At 38.6% G+C, this 24913-nt stretch overlaps 1 protein-coding gene across 1 annotated transcript; it reads left to right on the top strand.

The window, feature by feature from the left end:
- The first annotated feature begins 1183 nt into the window (after positions 1–1183).
- On the top strand, positions 1184–23841 carry LOC141803885 (solute carrier family 25 member 36-A-like). The gene is made up of 7 exons (XM_074687936.1): positions 1184–1632; positions 4937–5101; positions 10605–10682; positions 13533–13633; positions 19296–19362; positions 19464–19753; positions 20827–23841. The coding sequence occupies exons 1-7, from the start codon at positions 1592–1594 to the stop codon at positions 21018–21020; spliced, it is 936 nt and encodes a 311-aa protein (XP_074544037.1). The 5' UTR covers positions 1184–1591; the 3' UTR covers positions 21021–23841.
- The last annotated feature ends 1072 nt before the right edge of the window (positions 23842–24913 follow it).

The raw sequence follows: 24913 nt of genomic DNA, 5'->3' as shown, positions 1-24913 counted from the left end.
CAGGGATGAAAAAATGGCACCTATTGTCCAACCTCTGATACTCACAGGTTGGGGTTAGTTTTACATGTATAGGTAGACACAATGGGGGAGCTTTGGGGGGTGTTTATGGGGATCCTCCCTGACTCCAGCATTGCTTATATTCTTTTGTGACTATTTGCGGTGGAAATTCTATTATACAAAACGAAACACAAAATTAGAGATGAATAAATTGCAAAAGACATTTTTTACATTTACTCCACTGGAGGCATTCAGGGGGACTGAAAGAAGAAAATGATTTCTTTACGCTTAGTAAACCAGCACAGAACCTTGGGGCAATTCTTAAGCTTTTATCAACTCAAAGGGCACCTATAAGGCTCTAAAAAGCCACATTAGTTTGCTGGAGGAGCATCCAGAAGGCATCTTGTTTTGTATAAACAGCACTTAGGTATCTAATGGACATTTATTTTTACATTCAAAACATGGAGAGGTATGCAAGCAGCACTTCTATACATGTTGTCTGGCTGGGCATCTTATCAGCATTTTTAACATTTATTTTACAAGAATGACATCCAGCATGCACTTTTTATCAGTTATCCACTGGAAGGCCACCACTGAAGGCATTTTGTAATCCACTCCAAGGAAACAAAGAGGATTCTTTAGTAGGGGGGGTACACCACTGTTACACAACCAATAACATTCAGGATGCTAATGGATGTTCCCTTTCTTTGGGGTTCCATCAAAATTCAACACAATGCTAGAATCTTTACTTTTTTGGACAAAGGTTTTAAATGTAGTTAGCAACATATATTCAGGGAAAAGAGTTGCATCAGTTCAGGACAGTGTCTCATCAAAGGGAGGATCAAGGCCAGTTTGTGACAATAACAAGGATAATACCTTCTGATAACGCTGATATGCTTAAATCCTCGGTCCAGATCTGTTTCTCTGTGTTTAGTTTGGATGTGGGGTTGGGGTTACATAAAAAACACTCAAAACGAGAGATATGAATGCTGATAAATTAACTTTCATATTAATATTTTGTCCTGATGATGATAAATAGATTTGCCTAAACTTGATCATTATGCAGCTGATTCATTCAATGTTGAGCATGTGAACAGTGCATGATCAGGGCGGAGAAGATGTGACATCACGACCCAAACCGACCAATAGGAGCGTATGTTGTCCAGCCTATGATTGTACAGTAAATACTATGAGCTCTGCCTCCTTCGCTCTCACTGCAGCGATGAAAGCACAGGCATGAATCGAGACAATACCATGGAAGCGCCATAAAACCGTTCACCTGAGCTGAGTTACAACTCTGCCTGAAGCTATTTAGATGAGCTTGTGCTTTTCGTTGTTGTAGCCGACGATCAGAAGCTGTTTGAGTCCGAGAAGAACCTGAGTAACCTGAAAGCAAAAGAAGGGGGGGTTTTCGGCCCACTGCAGTCTGAATCATCGGAGACTCGCCCCACCGCTGGTTGAACATCGACGTCGTTGACCATCGACGTGCACTTCTTCACGAGAGCGAGAAGCAGACTGAAGAGACGGGAACCGAGTCCGTGTTTGATCCTCTGCCGCAGCCCGAGGTGCGCTGCTGGGCAGGGCATGCTAAATAATGAGCCAAAGGGACACACTGGTTCATTTGTTCGCTGGAGGGTAAGTCAGAAAAATAAAGACGGTCATATAATGCTTGTGAACTTAGAGGTGTAGTGTTGGTATACAGCTGCCAGTCGTCTGTTTTTTCCGTGTAGCTATCAACGGTCATTTTCTCTTTACAGCGCGTGCACGTGCTAGAGTCCTGTCTGCTGTGTGCACGTCAGTCCTGTTAGTTTGTAAACTTCCTTACAAATTTCAAAATATTCATATTTAAATAAAAAAAAACTCATAAATATACGAAACGGAGAGGGCGACTGAGTGTATGTGTGGATTAAGTGGTGAAATTTAAAAATTATAACGTTCTTTTAACGCGTCTTAATGCCATTAATATTGATTCCTGTACTGTTTTGCAGGCCAGTAACTGCTTTTACTTCGAAGGCACGTTTATTTTGTTTCCGGAATCCGTCTCACTCGCTCTCGATGACTTTGTGGATTCTCGCAGCCACAAAGATTTTGCATTTTGTGTTTGATAAGGTGGCGTAAAGAAAGCTTTAGTTATGTTTATAGCAGACATTTTCCACTGGTTTTTGTGATGTGTTTTTTGTTAAATCACGACATATACGTTTAGTGTTAATGAGTTCGCAGGCACAGCTACCTGCAGTTTGGTAAGAAGGCAATTTGAGGGGTGTTTGAGAAAGGCAACATGAGTCGTTTGACTCTTTACCTTTAAACAGGATAACAATTTAAAGGTGACATGGGTGTGAGCACTTAAAATCAAATCAGCTGCTACAGAAGTTGCTGAATGACTCCCACTTACATGTCTGTAGACAGGCCAAACAACTTCTTCTTTCAAAAAGTGGACACAGACGTAAACAATTAGCAGGTTTTCCCCGAGGTATTTCTTTATTGTTTGAATTCATTGTTTTGAGTTTTTCTGTCTGTGACCGCTGCTCTCACCTTAACACTAAAGCATTGACATTTAAATAAGGTAATCTCATCTCAACGCATAGTCTGTCACTCTTATCATGACTTCAAAACATCAGAAGGCACACACTGCTTTCTTGTGTAAGCAGAATCAGATTTGAGCCCCTTATAAAACCTGTGTGCATATTGCTTCCTCTCACAGCCACAGCTACTCTCATACATTCAGCAGACAGCGTAGAGCTGAAGTAGGCCAAGGGTCACTGCTGCATGAATGTGGGTCGGTCTTTTGAAAGGTAAATATAGCTGGTGTCACTGAAAAGAGGCTGTTGCGAGCAGACCTTAAAGCTTGCAGCCAGCACACATCCCTGCACGTTTACAGCTAGTAATCAGTTAACCTCATCCATATGGCAGTTATAAGGTTAATTCAGTTACAGTCCAAAAGACTTGCAGCTTTGTATTGGCCTGACTGTTAAGCTCTCTGTGTACAAGTCTCATTGTGGTAAGCCTTCGGTGAAAGCAGAAAGGATCAACAAATGTACACGTGCGGCACAGGATCAAAATGTGATTCTGAGGTTACACCCTGTCATCTTGAGTTGTGAAATAAATAGTAATGTGGGATGTCCTGAGCACCCTTTTTGGCCTCCACAGTTGGAAATTTTGTCATTGAATATCTGCTGAAGTTTGATCCAATACTTGTGCTAGCCAAGAGAATAGTGGGGGGAAGGGTTTCTTTTAATGAATCTGTGCAAGACGTCTCCCCTTCATTCTATTCTCACATTTTTCTGTGATACATACTTTGTGGTATGAGATCCCCAAGTCTGCTGTGTGCATACAGTGGTGCATTACAATGCGGCTGTGCACACAACTCTCACAAGGCAGTGCAACAATGGCAGCGCCTGACTGCTGCACCAAAAATGTTAATACATGAATTTAATGCAGATATCCTGCACCGTTTTCCCCCTTTTTAATGTCACTCTGTAATTTTCTCATATTTTATCAGAAAAAGTTAGGTGATTACTCACTAAATGATCAGGCAAGATTACTGTCTCATATGTCAATTACTGATCTACTGAAAAATACCCAGGTCTCCTCGATTGAATAGTGAGGATCAGAATTGGGACATCTTGAAACAGATGAGACAATGATTCATGCATTCCTTTTTTTCATAACCTGGGTCAAGTTGCATAGACTGACCTTTTTTTCTTATTGGTCTCTCTGGGAGTTATGAAAATCAATGGCAATAGCTTTGTAAAATTTACATTATATGCATGTGTTCAGTATGCTTAAGTCTGCATGTTAGTTACAGCTACACTGGGTCATGGCCAAGTTCCTCTGCACTGTATCCAGGCACTGGTCGTACACACTTAGCTGGTAGCTCACACATCGCAGTGTCCTGCATATCACAATACCAGGTCACGTTGTGGGGACATGTGCCTGCTCTTTGATAAATTTAGAGTTTGAGAAATAGGAGATGAAGTTACTGGTAATTGCCCACTTTACTGTTATAGGGTTACTATCAAAATTACCACTGGTGCAGGAATCTGTGAAATAAAAACGTGACTTTGAAAGAAGTCTTTAGTCTTCATTACTCTAATGGTGTTCTTGATATAATCAAAGGACACTGATTCTTGAGACTTTTTCAGAAACTTATCTCAATGAGAAAAGTGTAAATTTGAATGAAAGTAAATTTAATTATCCAGTTTACAAAATTTAGTGCTAATCTTTAGAGTTTATTTTTTGCACAAATGTAACATTTTTTCATATGTTTGTTTTTATTTTGGTAAATTATATGGTTATATGATCACCCAGGGCCCAAAAAATCTGCTGTCCTCAGCCAATGGTTTGTTATTTCAATTCGTTATAAAATGGTGAAAAATATTTAAAATGCCGTAATTGTTTCCATTTTGCTTAATATTTAACATTTGACAATCTATGTGTGTTCCTATGATGGAATCCAACTTATTCAAAACTGAATATCTATATAAAAATAAATAAATAAAAATCATTCTCTTTTTATTGCGTTTGTCATGGTTGACAAAACTAAGAAATTACAGGAAAAAAAATACATTTTGTGATAAAATTACAGAATCAGGAGGTTGCAACAAAACAGTTTTTGATAGCTGAGACTCTGTGTCATATACATATTTGTTTAGATTTATCAAAATTTAAAGAAAAATAACCAAATTAAATCCTGTTTTATCTAGATTGTCAAGAATCAGTGATGAGATTTATGCTAGAAGCTCACTGTGCAAAAGAAATTTTAGGAAAAACACAGAATAAGCTTCAATTATCGTGTATGAAAATCTAGACATTTGCAATCCTACTTTTGACCAGTGTGAATACGAGACAAACAAATTAATTTTGTTTGTTTAATGGACTTTTTTCCCCCTCTGTCACTAACGCTTTTGACATCCTCATCTCTTTCTCTATCTCTTTCTAGATGTGGTGGCACCGTGGGGGCTATTCTGACTTGTCCTCTTGAGGTTGTGAAGACCAGACTGCAGTCCTCTTCCATCAGTCTCTACGTCTCTGCAGTCCAACTCAGCACTGTCAACGGGGCCAGTGTAGCCCGCGTAGTTCCACCAGGACCTCTGCACTGTCTCAAGTAAGTACAAGAAACTGTTGAAACTTAAAATGATCTAAACGGTTATTTGTAGTAAGGCAGGCAGCTGAGAAATTGACACATGGGTTAGTTTATGCGTTTCTGTTGCCATGTCAAAGTACTTAAGGGAGGTGAATGGAGGCAAAGTGAAACTAGTTTGCAGGATAAGTCATATGAAGGCATGACAGGCAAATTGAAATAGTTTCAGCCCCAGAAAACATACAGTTAAAGGAAAAAGTCAGAAAGTGCTGATTAAATTCTTGCTAAGTTTCGTGATTGGCTTCTCAGAGCTTCAACACACACACAGCCTGTGTTTGTATTCACAACAATTGTCATACCAGTTGTCGAGCTTGTCTGTGGGCTGTTTCTCACCAGTACACAGTACACAAGAGTGAAACCACAGAAACAATGATACAGTTTGTCTGCATTTTTTTCTACTACAGTTATTTCTAGTCTGTGTTCCATTTCACTGCTTCTCACAAACAGAGGGGGCTTTATTTGGGTTTAATAATAAACAGGATCACAAAACCTCAAATTCCCCTGAAAATGAAAAGTTACATAATAAAGGAAAACCTTTTTTGAAGAATGTCAAAAAACTCCCTGAAGAAATGATTTAGCATATTACAAACAGAGCTCCTAAAGTGTGTGTGTTCAATCTATTACCCGACCTGTTGGGTGTTTGTACTAGTGAATTGCCAAGCAAGCCTACTTAAGGCTGAAACCTGGAAAGTTGTTTGCAGTAAACTGCCCTGAGGAGCAGGTCTCCTGTTTGTTTTGATGGCCGGGGAACTTGCTAATTTTTTGAATATTCAACAGCAGAAATTAGGGACATCAAGATACTTCAGTAGTGGAACAGTCTTACCAGAAGCAAAGTCAATTATTCTTTTGTCTACGCCATGTATGAATCACAGGGTGAAATGAGCCTCATAAGTACTCTAAGCTTATGGCACTTCTGCAAGCTTACACAACAAATGTTAAAACTAAAGGAAGACATGCACCAAAATGTGTTTCCTTTTTGTATTTTGATGTATCATTACTTTTAAACAAACAGTGGACATTTACCAAAAGAACATCAAGTGAACCTAATTCTGGTGTTCATTTAGACTCTTCTGCAAGTAATTAACATCAGTCCTCAAAGAATAAACAATGTTTGAATAAACATTTCACAAAGCTTCAGAACACTGCTCTTTTCTTTGGCAACCATTTAGCATGACTGTCCAGGAAGGTGTCATGTAGTGTTGAGCGCGTGTACGATACTCAAGCTGCATGATTGTGCAGGAAATCTTCAAACTTAGACAAACATTTTAAACAGATGTTAGAGTAAGTTTTAGCACAAGATGCAGAGCAGAAGGCTAATCTTGCATTTGCACAGCTCAATAGATAACTTTTCAAGAGTCAACCTGTTTCTCAATCTTGTTTTGCAAGTAAATTGATTTGTCCTCAGTTACTGAAGCAATAATGTGAGATGTTTTCTTTGCCTGTCTTAACAAGGCTCATTATGAAAGCTGTCAACATGTTTCTGCTGAAAAGCAATGTACCGAAGCCTTGTTTGTACTGCTAATAACAAGAGTTTCTTTAGCCCATTTCACAACCAGCCTCTTGTTCTTGAGATACAAAGATTGAGCAGAAACTACACACCACTATTAAATGACACGGGCTGGAGCAGAGGAGGGAACAGCTGCCTAGTTAGGAAAGAAAAAATGCTCACACGAGTCAAAAGTAGGTCAACGTGCAGTGAAGTGCAGGCATTGTCCCATTTTAGAGCAGAGTATGTGTTGAGTCATGATTTGAGGTTTGTGGGCAGGGCCTTGTCCCTCAAAGCTCTATGTTCGGGTAATTACTGTACGAGGTGCAATGTAAATCATTTTTTGGCAGCCGAAGTTGAAATCTCGCACTGTGATAAGGAATTTGAAGCCCACACATTTACAGGCTGTAGAAACGTGACACACATGCTCAGAGATATCTGGGCTGTGCCTGCTCAGAACAGGGGGACAGTTCAAGTTTAGAGCGTCATTGCTTATTTATGTCCACCATAAATTTTGTTCATTCTCTGGTCTTGAATGAGAAGTGTCCTTTCCTTCAAAATGGTTAACTACTTATGTTTCATCACTTTTACAGAAGTGTGCAAATATGCTTTTGTGAAAACATGCAGTGCCAAAGGTTAACTGAAAGTCATGTTCCACTCTTACTACAGTTACTAGGTCAACCGTGACCATCTTTGAACCCCTCTAAAAGCTAAAAATACAAACGTGACCTGACACAATTTTACCACCATAAACAACTCAGGAGTGAGGCCATTACACTTATTTTAGGTCACCTAGTATCATGACACTGACATCCTTTCTACAGTTCTGTCAAAAGGATGTCAATGTCATGAGTTGGACCTTTACGTGTGTTTTAGGTCATCCAGTATTCTCACACTAACATCCTTTTTACATTTTGGTAAAAATTAGACACAGGCGTTAGGTTACACTGTGTACTTTTGCCTCCTAAAACAGTCCTCAAGAATAAATGAGATTTGGAAAAACATATAACAAGGTTACTGCACACTCCTCTTTTATTCTGGCAACCAATCGGTACAGCTGGAAGGGTGTCACTGTGTGTTCAACACAAGCTGCTTGATTCTGCTGCGAATTGAACACTTGGACAAACATTTCAAACAGATGGAAAAATAATTTTACAAACTAAGGTCAGATTTGTGATCAAAGATGCAGAGCAAAATGTTAAACTTGTATTTGCACACTTAAGTCAATTTGTAGTTATCCAGGTTGCTTTTTTTGACCGTCATCGTAATGTGTTGATTTTAAATGAACTGAAGTAAGCTGTGTTTACTGTGGGTTTTTAGAGTGTGTGCTTTACAGGCAGATATGACGTTAGCCTGCAGCTGCCTGTAGGGTTTACAACGTGCTACTAATAAACTCTCTTTAATGAAGTCGCTCATTTGGCGTCAATATAACCAAAGTCCAGAAGAGGACGGACAGATCTGACTCATGACTCTTGGTGCTTGCGGACTGTGAAATAAGGAGATGCTTCCTTTTCTCGGTGCAGCTAGCATCACACTTTTTCTGTCTCTCTAAGGAATCTCTCACAGAATATTATACAATTTTTTTTTTTTTTAATGTATCATTTTCTGATTTTAATTAGGTTTACAGAGCTTGGATGCAGCCTTTGTAGCAATTGGCCTATGCTAAGCTAAGGGTTGGAAATTTAAGAAAACAATGTGAACTGGAGTTAAAAACACAGTTTATCTGATTTAGAAAAGTTGTCATTTCAAATTTGCTTATTTTTTCTGCTAAATGTCATTAAAAACTTGGGGATCTTTTTTAAAAATCAAATCCCTGCATGAACTTAATGGGACTCTGACTGAAATACCATGTTTGAGTGTACATACAGTTTTAAATACAGTGTCATCATCTATTCTAACTGTGTATGACTGACAGCATATATTTATTTTGAAATGAGAGAATAGTTACTGGAGAATCCATGAGTAGTTGTTTCGTCCTTCATTCTACAGACTAGTATAGATCGCAAAAGCTTCGCCTCTTCTGTAGCTAATTTGTTATGATCCTCAGTTAATGCTCTCAGAGCAAATATAAAGATTTCTTGTAATTGAACTGAATGTAAAAGTAGATAAACATGTCACTATTTATACGCTGGGTGTTTATCTGGTGCTGTGTGGACCACTTAAGAATTTGGGCATGAAATAAGAGTGTGCCCACTTCTCTAGAGAGCTCTACATCACTGTCCAGAATGTTGCACTGTAGTAAGTATCAGGTCAAGGTGTCCTAGGGCACCCACAGTGGATATAAATTTATCTTTAAACAGAATTGTTGTTTTTATGTTTTGAACACTGATTCATGAGGTTTCCTTTCTTTTCTGCTTAATATTAGATGCATGTAAGGAGTTCTTTTCACACAGTGAATGGATAAAACTGAATGCACAGTATTTAGATTCTGCCGTACATACTTTGGTTGGTGAAGAAATTAATCTATCTTTTTTTCCTCAAAGCATTGTATGAAAATATTGATAGGAAGCTATTAGGGCTGAAAAATTAATTTATTTTAAACTGACATCGCAATGTAATAGAATGCAATTTTCAAATCACAAAGGCTGCAATTAGAAAAAAAAAATGTCCACAGACCTGGAGGTAATATAGTATTTTGTACTTGTTCTCCCTTAAAACCAGCTCAAGTCAAAATGCTGTTTTTTTTTCTGGCAAAAAAAACCCTGTGGGCTACAAAGATCCATCCAGTAGATCGTAGAGCCATACCCCTCTGTCACTTTATTCTCTATGGTTTGTTACTCTTACTGTCAACTGGAGGTCAGTAATATTTCACAGTGTTCCTTTTTTTTCAATTAAGAAATGCAAAAAAGACCTGTTTGAATGCTAACAGTATCTTCTGTTGGTTAGTCAAACTATAAAATGACTTAAAATTTGTGTTAAGTGAACAATGCAGAAGGTAAAGGTCCCCCCCAAAAAATCGTATGCTAAATTGCAAATGCAATATAGGTCTAAAAAAATCACAATTAGATTATTTTCAAAAAATGTTCAGCCCTAGAAGCTATCCTCTCACTTTCCAGTCAGTGTGTTGAGCTGAACTAACCACCTGCTGGGACTATTACACTCATTGTCAGGGCTGGGTATCGCCACTGATTGTCTGAATCGATTCAATTCTGATCCACAAGGTCCTGATCCAATTATTCAATTCAATTCAATATCGATTTGTTAAGTAATAATGACATTTTAACTTTTATTCTACTTTTTCCAGGGCTTAAAGTGAAAATACAGTGCATGAAATCCATCTTTTTTTCAATGACTATGCAAAAATTACTTTTTGCATGGTTATTTTCCTCCCTGTCACCCTTGCCACCAGGATTGTGTTCAACAGCACGTTTATTCAAAATTTCCCAGAGAAGATTCACATTTACAAGAAAAAAAAAGTTTTTTATGCTAAGACAGCTGTGTGCCAAAGTTGTGATCTCCTAATGAACTGAAGTCCACTGTGCCCCGACATAGCAGGGGAGAGCGTGAGGAGACGCGCTGATCCAGATTCATCTTGACTTCTGATCATCACATTGACTTGCTGGAATGAAATATTATGTGTGATCCAGACAGGAAAAGGGAATATTTTTATTTATTTAAAAGATCGATCCTTGGACTTTATGAATCATTATCAAAATTTGAAAACGAGAATCAGTTTTATTTGGAGAATTGATTTTTTTAACCCAGTCCCACTTGGTGTACAGGAAGCTTTAGTGGTATCAGTTAAAGCCATTTTAAGAAAGCACGCATCCATGTTGACCATTAGACAAATAAAAGTAAGGACATAATAAATGGAAATCTTTGGTCCCTGAAACAAAAGTTCACAGTTTAATTTTGTGAACAGTAAGAGCAACTCACTGGGGAGCACAGAAATCTCTCAGAAATTTGACCTTGTATTAAGCTGTGATAAAAGAGGATGTGTAAAATCATGAATTTATTATCCTACTCTGTGTTTCTTTTCAGGCTTATTCTAGAAAGAGAGGGACCTCGATCACTCTTCAGAGGACTTGGACCTAACCTTGTGGGTGTGGCACCTTCCAGGTATGTTCAGAATTCTTCCTGTACTGTGGGTGTGCCACTTGTAACTTTTAAGTGTATGCTGCCAACGCCGAACACGTGTTCAGAATGAAGCCTAAAAGGAAGCAACCTTTCCCGGCATGTCTCAGCGAAGCAGAGTGCGTCACCACGATTTCTGACAGCTCCAAGAAGCACTCAGAGTGACTTGGTGCAATCAGTGCTATCATAAAGTGTTATCAGTGAGAGGAGGCTGTGTCTGTGTTATTAACTCCACACTATATGGAACTAGACACACCCTGTTGGCAGTATCTATGCACTCTAGATCTTCTTATTCTTCATTCTTCCGGCTCATTCAAAGCTTACATTGACGGGGGGCTTATACAGGCATGAATGGAGTTAAACCTCACGTTAATGTGATGAAAGTCTCTGCTTTAAATCCAGGAGGAAATGAACAGGTTTTCTTGTTCTGACATTGGCTGGTTGGGGTTGCATAATATCCTGAGCTGAGTCAATCCAAGTCTGTATGAAACAGCATCACAGCTGGCTCCCACCAGCTGTGATGCTGGTCATGTGACTGTTGATGCTGTGATGGATCCACACGGCAGGGTTTCAATATAGAGTCAGTTGTGTTTGCGTCCAACACCCCTCCCTGACCTACCCAGTTTTCCCCAGCTACTGCTGCATCACATGACTGTTGTCGCCCTCTTCCTGTTGGCTCGTTGCTGTCTCCATCCCTCTATTAGACTCATCCTATCCCCACTCCTATCTTTTCTCTTCCCCTCTCTTGCCATGCTTGTCATTTTTGACCAATATTAATTCAAGCCTTTCCCCTGGGTTCCTCACTGTGTATGCCGCCTTGCTGAGTCTGGCTCAGAGACTCTGAGGAGTAAAAAATGCCTCTGAGTGTGTGTGTGTATGTCTCTGTGTGTGAGCTGTGGAAATGTCAGCTTGATTCCTCCTTATAGCTATAAGCAGCCTGAGCTATAGGGTGATATCATTACGTAAGAAGTGAACCCTATGAACTTAATCACTAAGCTTTGTGCAGTTTTCTGAGATGCACACATGCTTATCAGTGTTCTCTGAAAAATATTAATTACCAAAATAAACCCTTGTATTAGGTTTACAGTATTTAACAGCTTATTAAAAATTACATTTAAAGGTAATCAAAAACATTGTACAAATATATATTCAAGAGCTCATTTAATTCATGATGATTCATTTAGTGACTAAAGATTATTATCTGGATTTTGAATTAGTTCTTTAAATTGCCATTGCTTGCAGACATTGTCAAACTGGATATGTTGTTAGCAAGCAGGAAGGAATATATTGTGCTTAGCTAATTACACTCAGTTAATAATCACATAACAATCATCATCTTTTGAGGATTTCGATGTGAAGACCTCCAGTACTTCTGTAGTCATGAGCAACACTTAAATCTTAACTCATTAGTTTCTGCAGTGAGCTGTGAAAGAGGAACTAATTCATTGAAAGAAACCCTTAAAGGGATAGTTCAGTTTTTTTGAAGTGGGGTTGTATGAGCTCTATGTGACCACTAAGGACATTAGATACAGTAGAAAGGTGTCTCCTGTCCCTCAGTAAGACACAAACTGTAATCGATGGTGACGAGGAAATAGACGCTAACAGGGACAGACGGTACCAAATTCAAAGGCTGTTTTCTCTGCCTACAAGAACTAAAATCAAAAAGTAATACCACAGTTTAAGAGTACGCTACATAAAATAGAGCCAGCAGTGTTCTCAGACAAATCCTGAAGAGTGTCTGTAACCAAGTTCCACTCGTGACAGCAGTAACACTCAGCATCTGTGGGCATTGAGTCACAGCTCAGCATTTACACCACTGAGTATTTCCGACTCTATCGTGATGTCCACTTCAGAAAAATTGAACCATCCCTTTAAAGATGAAATTATAATTGGTTGCTTAAAACATCTACAGGAGTATAAGATGCTACAATCCATAACTCCAGCTGTTGGAAGAAGTCCAGGCAGCTGGATAACAGAGTTATTCTCTCCTCTTATTTTCGAGAAAGAGCACTCGGATGCTGAAAAGCAAAAAGCTAACCTCATGCTAATGAGAGCCCTGTCCACTGGGCACGCTCCTGACAGCTGTTAGCACCACACACACAGTATTAAACATAAAGAACAGCTTGCACCAGCAGCAGCATCACCCATAACCCACAGGAGATGAATGCAGACTACTTCACATTACTCTTCTCTTATTTGCAGCATAATAAAGTGTGTGCATGCTCCAGATACAGACAGAGGGCAGGGAGGGAAGGTCACAGGTTTAATTCCTCTCTGCAGGAATGTTGACTAAATCCTGGGATTTTAGTCAGTGAGAAGTGGATAGACTCATGGTAGATAAATCTGCTGCTGAAGCTTGTTACGAGAATGAAATGCACACACACACATTTACATTTGAATGTATTGGCACAGACAGAAAGACTGATAACCTTCCTGTGGCCTGCTTTTTGTCTGCACATTAGCTTCGCTTAGTTTGACTGCTCACCCTAATCTAAAACTGAGGAAATGTTTCGCAGGCATTGGAAAAACATTCTTGTCCGATTAGTGCTGCTAACTTTTCATTTTACGAGGAATCTAATTATGTAAAGTGTCTGCAGTATTGCATCACATAACGACTATAGTTCAACTCAATTAGCCTTCCTCTTCAAACCACATTCCTGAATGTTTTCACTTTCAGTTTTAAATGTATCCCTCTGATCTGTGCTACATGTGCTAAACAAGAGAAGTGTATGAGGTTTTGATGCCTCTCCTCTGGTTAGTGGTTATTTAGTTAATCATTATTCAGTCTAATGAGAGGCTGACTTTTTTCCTCCCTGTGTGTTTTTCCTGTCACAGAGCAATCTACTTTGCAGCCTATTCCACAGCCAAGGAGAAGCTAAATGGGGTGCTGGAACCAGACTCGACCCAGGTGCACATGGTGTCTGCTGGGCTGGCAGGTAAAGACCGCTCTTTCCCCCCTGCCCTGTTGTCTGTTTGCTACTGTCTGTCTCTGTGTGTCATTCCTGTCTGTCTGTCTTTCTGTTTGTATGTCAGTCTGTCTGAGCAGTGTAAATCACTGATGGGTTTTATTTGACATATATTCTTAAACTCTGTTTGTCTTTATACGACAGGGTGTTTTTTTTTTAATCCCCTAGTCATTTTTGTGACCATGTAAAAAAACTATCCCAAACTTTTATTTCATTTCTCCACTCTTACTCCCCTCCCTCTCCATGTATACGTTTGTAGGATGGTTAGATTGTCACAAAGCTTTTGAACGTCCAGAGCATGCTAAATCTAACTTTTAGCATCTGTTAGAAATGGGTGTTTAGTTTAGTAGCTGTGTCATGCATAGAACTCTATATCCACACAGGAGGGTTTGTCAGAAAGCACAATTTGACACTCTCAGGATCAGACTGACCTCGATGATTGCAGTGAATGTTGCCTTGCATAGAAAAAGCAACTTTCAGGATAATTTCTTTTTGCATTTTAAATCTGTTTACATCATACTACTGAAATATTACTGCAAAGTAATGAGCTCAAAATCTGGCATTTAGTAAATCTGCGTTGTGATGGCATGCCAGTCACACAACACTAACAGTGCTTGCACATTATAAAGAACATTTCTCTCCATGGTGGAGTTTAACTACTCTCAAGAAGACGTATCTTGACATTAACAAAAAGACTTGTACTGTGTCACTGATGGTGTTAACACTGTCATACATGAAGAAGAAAACCACATGGTCCTCAAAGTTTAGGTTGTGCTTTCCTCCTCTTTTGGCCCCATTTCCCACCGTGTCCTCCTTTTAATTTCCCCTCCTTTTACTCTTTTATTTTGAGGCCTCCCCAGAGGACTCTGTAACCGCTTTAACATACCAGTTGTCACTTAAACAGTGTGGTTTGGGCCCCCTTCTTTGCTCTGTGTGTGTAGAGGAGAGAGCACGGCCCCCAAAGGTCAACCGGGGCCCCTGGCACTCAGGCGGACGCGTCAGGTAGCACCCTATTTCTCTACACTGGTATGATGAACACCATGTGTTTTTTTAATGAAGTTTTAGAAAATTAATGAGGATAATTCATTTGTAATGATAATATCATTGCGCATGGCAGTGTGTATTGCTGCTGGTTTGTAGTCCTAAGTTTTCTTCATTACCTGTCTTCACACACACCTCCCTCCCCTTGGCGTGTTGTCTTATTCCATTCACTAAATTCAGTAAAGGTTAACTAAAGACACATAGGTCTGTGGAATTTGTGTCGTCAGCACGAAAGAAATGCTAACCTTGTCACTGCTTCAGAAGGTTGTAATCCTGCTCTGTTTGGTTGTCGTTTCCATCAACACCATCAGTCTTTTCTTTTCAAGGAGGATCCATTTCATTGGTGCCAGGCTGGCACTATTTTAACACAACCTCCTCTTTCTCATTTGGAGAGTTTGTCTGACAGTTTTACTCTAACACTGCCACAAATAGTTACATTCAGTGAAATGTGTCTGGGATGTCCGGATAATTACTTCCAGTTTCATGGAGTAGCTTTTTACAGTCACTTCCTCTTGGGAATATCGGGCTTCCCTGCTCAGGAGGGGAGGTGAACCCTAGCACTTATTTTCTCCTCCAGCACTTAATGAGAAGCATGCTTGTCTTTTCCGAATGTAGGTCAACTCAGCCTTGAGGAATGGCACGAGTATTGTAAGCCTATAGAGGGCTCATTATGAACAACATGCAGCTACATCTCTGTGAAGAGTTAGCGTCTTAGAGTAAAACAGACTGATAAGTATGTTGTACTGCATAATTATCTTTCTTTTGACTTATCTTAATCGCTAAACAGGCATGTGCGATTCACATTCAGCATCTTCAGGTTTTGAAGAGTCCTGTGAAAATCATTGAGACATTTTTATGTAAACATTATGGTTGAATCAGGTCTTGATCTGTCTTAAGTCATTAAAAAGTGACGCCCATCAATCCCCGTAAGAAATTTCCACTGTTCCTCTGGGGACTGGAAGTTGGGCTCTGTATTTCAGCTTTTGAGCTGGCATCAAGTCTTTGTTCAATCCACTGTATCAGTCATTTCATCCTGGAGCCATCACATGTTCATTTCATCTCCTTCATCTAGAGCTCAGTGTTTGTAACATGAAACGACAAGGTTAGCATTTCCACTTGCCTTTTTTATATTTTATCTTAGTAAAAACATTTGACTTTGTTGTCTCTCCTGTATGTGGTCTATGACATGATAAAGACACTCAGATTGTTTGGTTGAAGACTTGGAGAGATGAAGCTAATTGGGTTGGTTTATGCTCAGCCAACATTGATTTTGTTTTAGTTGATTCAGTTAAAGGAGGGATAACTAACATAAATTTATAAATTTCGTAGTATTAGGATTAGCATTTGGGAAAGATGAGGGAGGAGATCACTCCTTCACCTCCCATCTCTTCTCCCCCTACCTGTAGAGTACCATTGGGCTTGGGTGGGTGGTTTTGCGGGTTTGGGCTGAATGTGACTGCTGCTTGTGTGTGACTGTGGTACAGAAAAGCCTGTGTCTATTTTAGGGCTTTACTGTAAAGCTTTCACCCCTGCGTGATTGGGTGGGACACCCCCGCCATCTGAGCCCCCCATATCTGCAGGCTACTAGCTGCAGCGGGGAGGAGCTGGAGGAGCTTTGCCCCTCCCTCGTGAGTACACGCCATAGACGCTACTTCATTCTACTTCCTCTTTTGTCCTTCTCTCTTAAACAGACCTGTGTCATCTCTTCTTCTAAATGAGGTTATTCTAATGTAGGGATGTCTTGCATTAGAGCTCTATAACACTGGTCTTTCTAAAGACTTGTCTTTAACTTAGCCTTTTTCAGAAAATGCTCATGTTTATGTATAAGGAATGGGTAACACTTTACTTTAGAGGTCCACAAAGTTAATCACACTTAGGTAATAATTAGACAACATTTTTTCTTATTTTTTTTACCCCCAAAATTTCATGAGAGTTTGGTGAAAATTAGCACATAACTTGTGGCCAGATTCTCTTTTGCAGTACGCCTGTACTCTCAGTGTCTATGACAATCAGGTAAGGCCACTTTACAACCCCACTCTTGGTGAATATCACATCTGAGGCCTTCAGTTGTATCATGTAAAACATTATAGGCCTAATCATAAAGGTTTGTCATTTTGCATGAGATGTCAGTTATGCGTATCAACAAACTGGGTACAAAGAACTTGGTGAAAGAGGCCGTTTTCAGGACAACTGTTTAGGGGGAAAAGCAAAAGTTTTGTTGCGTTTCAGCCTTGCGCTTACACGAAAACGGCGTTTCACCCAACCTAAAACGCAAACTTTTGAAAACGGCCTCCAGAGTGGGATTTTTTCTGAAACCCTCCGGACACCGTTGCTGTGTAAATAGTAAGCCGGCATTTTCAGTGGAAACGCTGCTGTCACTACCGTGTTGTGCTTGTGCTGCTGAATCTGCTGACTGTCTTTATACAAAATGTGCATCTATTGCTCCACTTCTGCTCTTTGTTTTCCCCAATACACCAGATGATCAGCTCAACTCTACTTTGGTAGAGATCTCCCAAAAGCGGCGTTTGGACAAGACAGTTATAGCGCCAACCACAAGCCTGGCATACTTACTACAGCGTTTTTAGTCCCTCAGCGTTTCCGTGTAAATGCAGATTTTTTTCACTGCGTTTCAGCTTTTTTCAGATGAAACATTGTCATGTAACCGGGGCCTAAATAACAAATAGCTTACTATCAACTGCTTATTGGGAAATTGAATTATTCACTTAACATTTCAGCGGTAATTATCAGAGGAAACAATGAACCTAACTTCTGTTTTCAAGAACTAAGCAGCTATTTATCACCTGCTTCTCTGGAAATAGCAGAAACGTTGGGATACTTCTAAAAACATTTTGTGGTGGGTTATGATTTAATTTAAAATAAATTTTTTGCTAATTGTCACCATCTTACCTTTAAATTTGGAGTAAATTTCAAAGAAACTGAAAAAAAACCCAATAAATTTGGACATTATTTTAAAGAAGTTATGTGCTAATTTCAAAGAAATAAGAAAAAAACTTGTTTAATTATTACCTAAGTGAGATGAAATTTGCGGACCTCTAAAGTAAAGAGTTACCAAGGAATGTTAAGCGAAATTTTACGCCAGACCATTATGGTGCAGAGTGGTCTTTAACTACATTTTTACCCTAGAGCACTACTCATGTCACTCTAACAAAATTAAAGGGCTTGGTCAAAGCATCAATTCATAAACATAACTCAAACAAACTCATGCATATTTCTTCTTGATGGATAATCTGTGAACAAACCTAAACTCCCTTATTTATTAACCCTTCGTTGACACTCTGCGAGGATCAAGATGGACATGTATCATAATGTTGCTTTTCAGCAACATTAGAAAATGTCCACTTGCTCTCTGAAAACTGTAGCTTCTTCTTCATGGACATTTTCATTTCTCTCTGCTGTTGTAGTGCTATCAGTTGTTCTTGCAGTGGAGTCTTACGAGAAAATCATGTCATAAATATCAGGTTAATCTCAGTGCTGTTTGTGATAACGTACTGTTTATCAAAATTAACTGTACAAATATTTGTGTTGCATCACGGATAGCAAATATCTTTTGATATTAAACCTCTATTTTTAGAAAACAAACAAGGCTATGATGAATGACATGGTTCCTAATCATGAGTACATGCAGGAACCTTAAAGTAAATCAGTAAAGATTGAGATTAAAATCAACTGCAGGATTACATGTCGGTTAGTTTTTGTCATTTTTATCATGTTTGAAATTAATAACAGCTTACAATGAGTGTTCTCATTGCCATCTTCTTGTATTAAACTAATTAGCTGATGTAACATGTCTCACCAGCTGTTCATATCACAGAGTAAACAAAAAGGCTAATTCACTGGATTATAAAAGTTGCTGAGCCAACAGTGACAGCAATGTCTAGACCAGAAATCAAACCTGCTCTGTTGTAAGTCAAAGTTGGATTGCAGCTTTTTCTTGCAGTTATTACTGTGTGTGTGTTTCTCAGAACAAATTAAGAGTGTAATCATATTATGAGGAATAACTTCCTCTTTAAGCTCTTTAAGACTGTTTTAATTACAAGAAATTTTTGTAAGAAACACAAGAGCTCTTATTAGCATGTCAGAGTAATAAATCAGATTACAGCAGAATACATCGTCCCAAGGAAGCCTGAAATGAATTCACTGCTTGGCCTCATTTATCTGTGTTTGCACTTAGATATTTCTGAGCTGATTGATGTAAGGAAGAAATCACAGCTGCTATGTTCATGTTGTTGTAAGTCACTGTTATATGAGAACAGCACAGCTGATTACACATGCGTAGCATTTAGCATGGAGAAAATCAGTAAGTTCTCAATATGTCAACAAAAAAGTTTTCTCTGAAATTTTATAAATATAATTATTTAAAATGTGTAATTGACTGACTTCTGATCTGCAGTCATCAGTGCAGTAATCTCTACAGAATTTGAATGTTAAAGTTAAAGTAAATTGATCCTTCTTAGTGAAGTTTTCCTCACTGTCTTTTTACAAATAGATAGATAATCTAGTTTAGCTAGTTTGAGTGTTTTTAAATGTCTTTGCTTCTTTCCTAACCTCTGACCTTTTCTGAATTCCCCAGGATTCACGGCAATCACAGCTACCAATCCCATCTGGCTGATCAAGACCCGGCTGCAGCTGGAAACCAGGTGAAGAGCATTTCACCTTTCCAAAGACTAAAACATCACTGAAATATCATAACAGTGATTTTGTGAGTGCATTTCAGTTAAAAGCATCTTTTCAAAAACAGGAACCGAGGTGAACGGCGAATGAACGCATTGGAATGCGTGAAACGGGTGTACCAGGCGGATGGCCTGCGAGGGTTCTACAGAGGCATGTCTGCCTCATACGCCGGCATATCAGAGACTGTCATCCATTTTGTCATCTATGAGAGCATCAAACGTAAACTGATGGAGGCCAAGGCCCACGCCAGCATGGATGAAGAGGAGGAGTCTGTCAAAGATGCCTCAGACTTTGTGGGCATGATGCTCGCAGCAGCAACCTCCAAGACTTGTGCCACCTCCATCGCCTACCCTCATGGTACGTTTCGCTTTGAAGACAAAGTTTGATGAACTGAAGTTTTTTCAAGTCACCAGACGTGATAAAAATTGATTAGAAAGTTATAGTTTTACAACTCAAGGATCATACGGTTAATGAATGGGGTGATTGATATATGTTAGGGCTGAACAATTTTTTTCAAAAATAATCTAATTGTGATTTTTTAGGCGATTAGCATGCAGTTTTTGGGGGATGTTTATCTTCTACATTATTCACTTAGCACAAGTAAAAAAACGATCCATGGTATGAACAACACAACAAAGGATACTGTCAACACATAAACAATTCTTTCCTGTAGGCCAGGTCTACATGTTGTGATGAAATGAGATGAATTGATATAGATAATGTATCTTTATTTAACTCTTACAATCACAGCAGAATATTGACTGATTGATTTAACTTCAAGCCATATAGACTTGTAATAATATCAGCATTATTTCCTAAAATCCTAAAAAATAAACATAAAATCAGAGAATGGAACAAAACGCTGAAGAAGAAGAGGCCTGGTATAAACAATAATCTGGAAATAAATCTAAATCCTCTCTTCTACGATTTTCACACTGAATAAAGTGAAGAAATGGGAATAAGACCAGATCTCTAGCTCAACCACTGAAATATGTGAACCAGTGGATTGCACTTTTTAACTGCACTTCAAACCTTTTTTTAATTGCAGCCTTTACGATTTGAAAATTGCATTCTATTACATTGGGATTTCGGTTTAAATTCAATTAAATGTTCACTTCTGATTTGTGTAAATACAAGCATGCAGGAAATTATTTAGCATTTTTGGAAATAATCTATTTTGTATAGAGTAAAAAAAGAGATAATTGGACTGCCATGAGGTGGCTAGCCTAAATCTCTTAAATCTGTAAACAGAAACTTCCTGTGCTGTACTTTGTTTAATTTGCACTACAATTATTCGTTTCAAGTCACTGTAAGTTTTTCTAGTGCCCCCTCTGGAAAAAGTGGCATTTGGTATGAAGGTGACATGACAGATAACAAGTTTCCAGCGGTGTTCTTTAACCCTCCCTCTCTCGTCTGCTTTCACTCAACAGAAGTGATCCGTACACGGCTACGAGAAGAAGGAAGTAAGTACCGCTCTTTCTTCCAAACTCTGCTGACAGTCCCCAGAGAGGAAGGCTATGGGGCGCTGTACCGTGGTCTCACCACCCACTTGGTCAGACAGATCCCCAACACAGCCATCATGATGTGCACCTATGAAGTAGTGGTCTACCTGCTTGGACGTTAGTATGTCTCCATCCTGTTTGAATCAAAATGACTGAGAAGTAGCTCCCTTCTGTGGGGAAGAGCGAGGACAAATGTCTAAATAAAGACCAAAGGAAAACCTATGATACTCAAGCGGACCAGAAGACTAAGAAAAAAGGAGGAGGAAGCCCATTGTTAAGATACCAACATCATCACCTTTCACTCCCTAAATCAGACTACAGCTAGAGGGCGCTGTTGCTCACCGAAAAGAGACTGCAGGTTGAGAAAGAAGGTTCTAACAGAAGAGACAAAGAGAGTCTGGGAAAGTAAGAAAGATATTTGGAGCACAATTCAGTGGCCTTTGCAGAAAGGGGTTACATTTATGTTCTATTCTTGAGCAGAGATTGAGAATTTACTGTTTTACTGTAACACAGAGATTATATTGTGAAAGGGGGCTGCTTGGGGACAACTTAATTTTCTAAATCTGTTGAGAAAGATGATAAATAAGTTGGACAAGTTTTCATCACTCCAAGAAAACACAATTTGCACCATTAAGCTGCAGGTCCTACAGTGCTGGAAGACTGCCCTATAATGAGAAGAATGCAGTAATAGACTGCTCTTAAAAGACTTTTAAAATAAATTTAAGATTCGAAATAAATTCATCCATCTCAACAGAAAGTGTCTCAAAGTGCCCCCCTTAGAGCTCTGCAGTCTACCCTCTTGATGTTCATACTCAGCAGTGAGCTGACTGACCACAAGAAAACACAAGAGTTGAAAACAAGCAATTCAGACTACCTTATGTTCAGAGAGCAGGTTAAAAGCCGACTTTTATTCAGTGTTTTATTCGTCTTTAACTCAGTGCCTGGTTGTGATGAGCTTCAGGTGAAGTTGGCCTTCAGTCCACTGTGTCTCTTATAAACAAGGCCATCTTCTGCCTGCCAGTCACTACTCAGGACTCAAAAATCTTGTGTGAAAACACAAGAGCAAGGTGTCCTTTTTGAAATGTGAAGTGTGTGATTGTCCAAAAGGTACCGAGACACAGTTTCTCCTTTTGGAGTGCCACTACTTGAATATAACGAGAAAGAGTGGGGACATGTTGATTGAGTTACCATCATCGCCCCATAACCTAATGATACATGTGTGTGCGTGTGTGAGTGTGAGAGAGAGCGTGTGTGTGTCTAACATGTTAATCACTCTGACTGTGATGACCCATGTGAAAAAAAGAACGTGTGTGTCTGCAGTCATGTGATCCTGCATGTATAATTCATGTCTACTCCAGATTTCTCTCCACTAACTATTAATCTTTAAAGAAGCTGTGGTTGTGAGCGTGGATCAGCTCTGTGCAGCAGTCATTCCCACTCCCCTCATGCTCCTTTCTTCCAGTGGCTTCCAACTCACCTGATAACATGCACTTTTGTGGCCTTTTGGGCTTGTGCTTTGCATTTTATTGTGTGGACAGTTTAAACCTGTACAGTGTAAACGAAAAAAAAAATGTATTACTGTATATCAAATGGTATTTTGCAGCAACTGTTCCTAAAGCAGATATATTGTACAGTTTAGAGTTCTCAGTAGTTGTGAAGGATCTCAATGTGTGTAAATATTACAGATGCTGTATAGGCATATCTTTTTTTGAGGCCCATGTTTGATCATGCTGTTTTCATTTATGTGCAATTTAACTTTGTTTAGACATGGACAGTTGACATGATGTTGCTCAGCTGATCGTTTTTCAGTCAGTGTTTTTGTTTTTTGGTCTATGTTGCTATAAGCTATCATGCAAACATCTGTCTATACATGAAAGTTAAACATCGCAGGACAAAATCTGTCATGTGAGTGTTTGTGCAGCAGTGTTTGTCAATAACTTTACAGCATTCATAAAAAAATGTGTTGCATTTCATATAGTTTGAATGTTTCTGCAATGGTGATGTTTACATTGTTTCTGGCTTTTTTTTTCTATTAATACAGATCACAAACAAGTATTTTAATGTGAAAGTTCAAGAAATGGAATTGTCAGTCCACAAATCACATGTACACAGGGAAATGGTACCTTTAAAACTTTGATTTATTGCCCACTTATCTGTTACTTATGAGAGTTATAAGAATCGGTCCTCACCTTAAATTACCAATTTAACACTTTTTTCAAAAAGCATAAAATAAGAGAAGGGGAAGATTTTTGCATCAGTGCACCTTATTTTTGGACCCAAAGCTAATAAATGGTGTTTTTTTTTTATTGACATTCCAAAAAGTTCAGAAAAAGAAAAGTCACTATACACCTCTGATTCAGCTGCTGTAGTATCTCAGTGCACTCTCTGCTTCAAAATCAAGGGAATTTTGCTGTTTTAAAACATTTTTTAAAGAATTTGTTCTTTTCCCTTGTTATAGAATATTTAGTGCGTTCAAGTAGCATGGTCTTCATCACTCAAATTTTTTCTTCCTGATGCATTTCACAATCACACTGAGGCCTGTGTTCTAGCTTTTATAAGTTATTGATTTCCAGTGCTCTGATACGTTGATTGAACATAGTTGCAGTCAGTGCACAAAAAAATTGCTGACTTGTTTTAACAACCCCCCCCCCCATATTTCCCGTAAAACACTAATGGCTTTACTGTTTTGCTTCATTTCAGGAATATTAACTAAAACGTGAACATAATTAAACAACAGTGCAAACATGACACCTAATCTATGACCTTCATTTCAGTGTCTGTATGCCACTCTGTATTTTGGACCTGCATGCTTTTACAGGATGCAGATTCAAGCAGAGTTCAGTGTAACCTACATAATCATTATGTTTTTTTTTGTTTTTTTTTTGCCAGCTAAACTGTTGTACTTTTGTTTGTTTTTTAACAAGAAGTCAATAAAAATCCACTTGCAACAAAAGCTTCATCACTTGTACATTTATTTTTCTATGTTTTTTGGAGACTTGTAGCCTTTTGGGTTTAAATGAAGTCTGGGTGGAGGATATAAAATGCACAATCACTTAAACTTTATGATGGAATTTTATTAAAATAGGTGTAGAAATAATATCAAAGGGCGTCTTTTCCCTCGTGTTTACAAAGTGTTACCGCCAGGGGGAGCCAAATAGCTACAGCAGTCTAAGGCAGTGTAGCTTCTGGATTATAGACTGCGATAAGTCATTTCTAAAACAGAGCGCAGACAACTAAAATATAATAATAATAATAATAATAATAATAAATAATAAATAATAATAATGATAATAATAATAATAATAATAATAATAATAATAATAATAATAATAATAATAAATAAATAAATAAATAAATAAACAAATAAATAAATAAAATAATAATAATACAGATTCAGTTATATTGTGCACGTATTTGCCAGATTATTTCTACATAGGTAACACTTAAGGCCAATAAAGGCATTTATTGGGCTCTAATGCAGCTTCAGTTTATTATACAGTTCATGGCACTACCTGAAGCAAAAGTGGATGTTAACGCACACTCAAATTGGAGTAATCCATCATCATACGTGTCATCAAAGCAACCACTATTAAAAAAGGTCAAAAGGCATTATTACCTCAGTATCGTTAGTATCGATTGTATTGTGCTATGGCTGGGTTATGGGTTATTCACACAGCGAACATGTTGGCCGTAGTTCGCTTCAAAACACATATTTCAACCTTTCTCCGACTAATCCAGCGTCGATTTCACATTTTACTGCAGATCACGTGATCAGATTTGTTGATTCTGAATTTACTTCCACCACACTCCACGCTGATTTGTGTATGAATCGTGGTATGATGAATGCCACATCCTGAGATGTTTAGATCAAAGAAGCAAGGCATGAAGGTATTGACGCCTTCAAGCCCTGTGGGAATCTCATAGGTTGCCACAGTAGGGGGGAAAAAAACCCAAGACGTTTCAGTAAGAAAATGAAAATTTTGGTTAAAAAAGGGAATACCTCAAAAGCTACAAT

Source organism: Halichoeres trimaculatus, unplaced genomic scaffold (genome assembly GCF_033239565.1).
Source record: "Halichoeres trimaculatus isolate MK-OKI-2021-1 unplaced genomic scaffold, fHalTri1.1 fHalTri1_scaffold_15, whole genome shotgun sequence".
NCBI lineage: Eukaryota > Metazoa > Chordata > Actinopteri > Labriformes > Labridae > Halichoeres > Halichoeres trimaculatus.
Note: the sequence above shows the minus strand (reverse complement) of the source record. Positions and strands in the feature narration are given on the sequence as shown.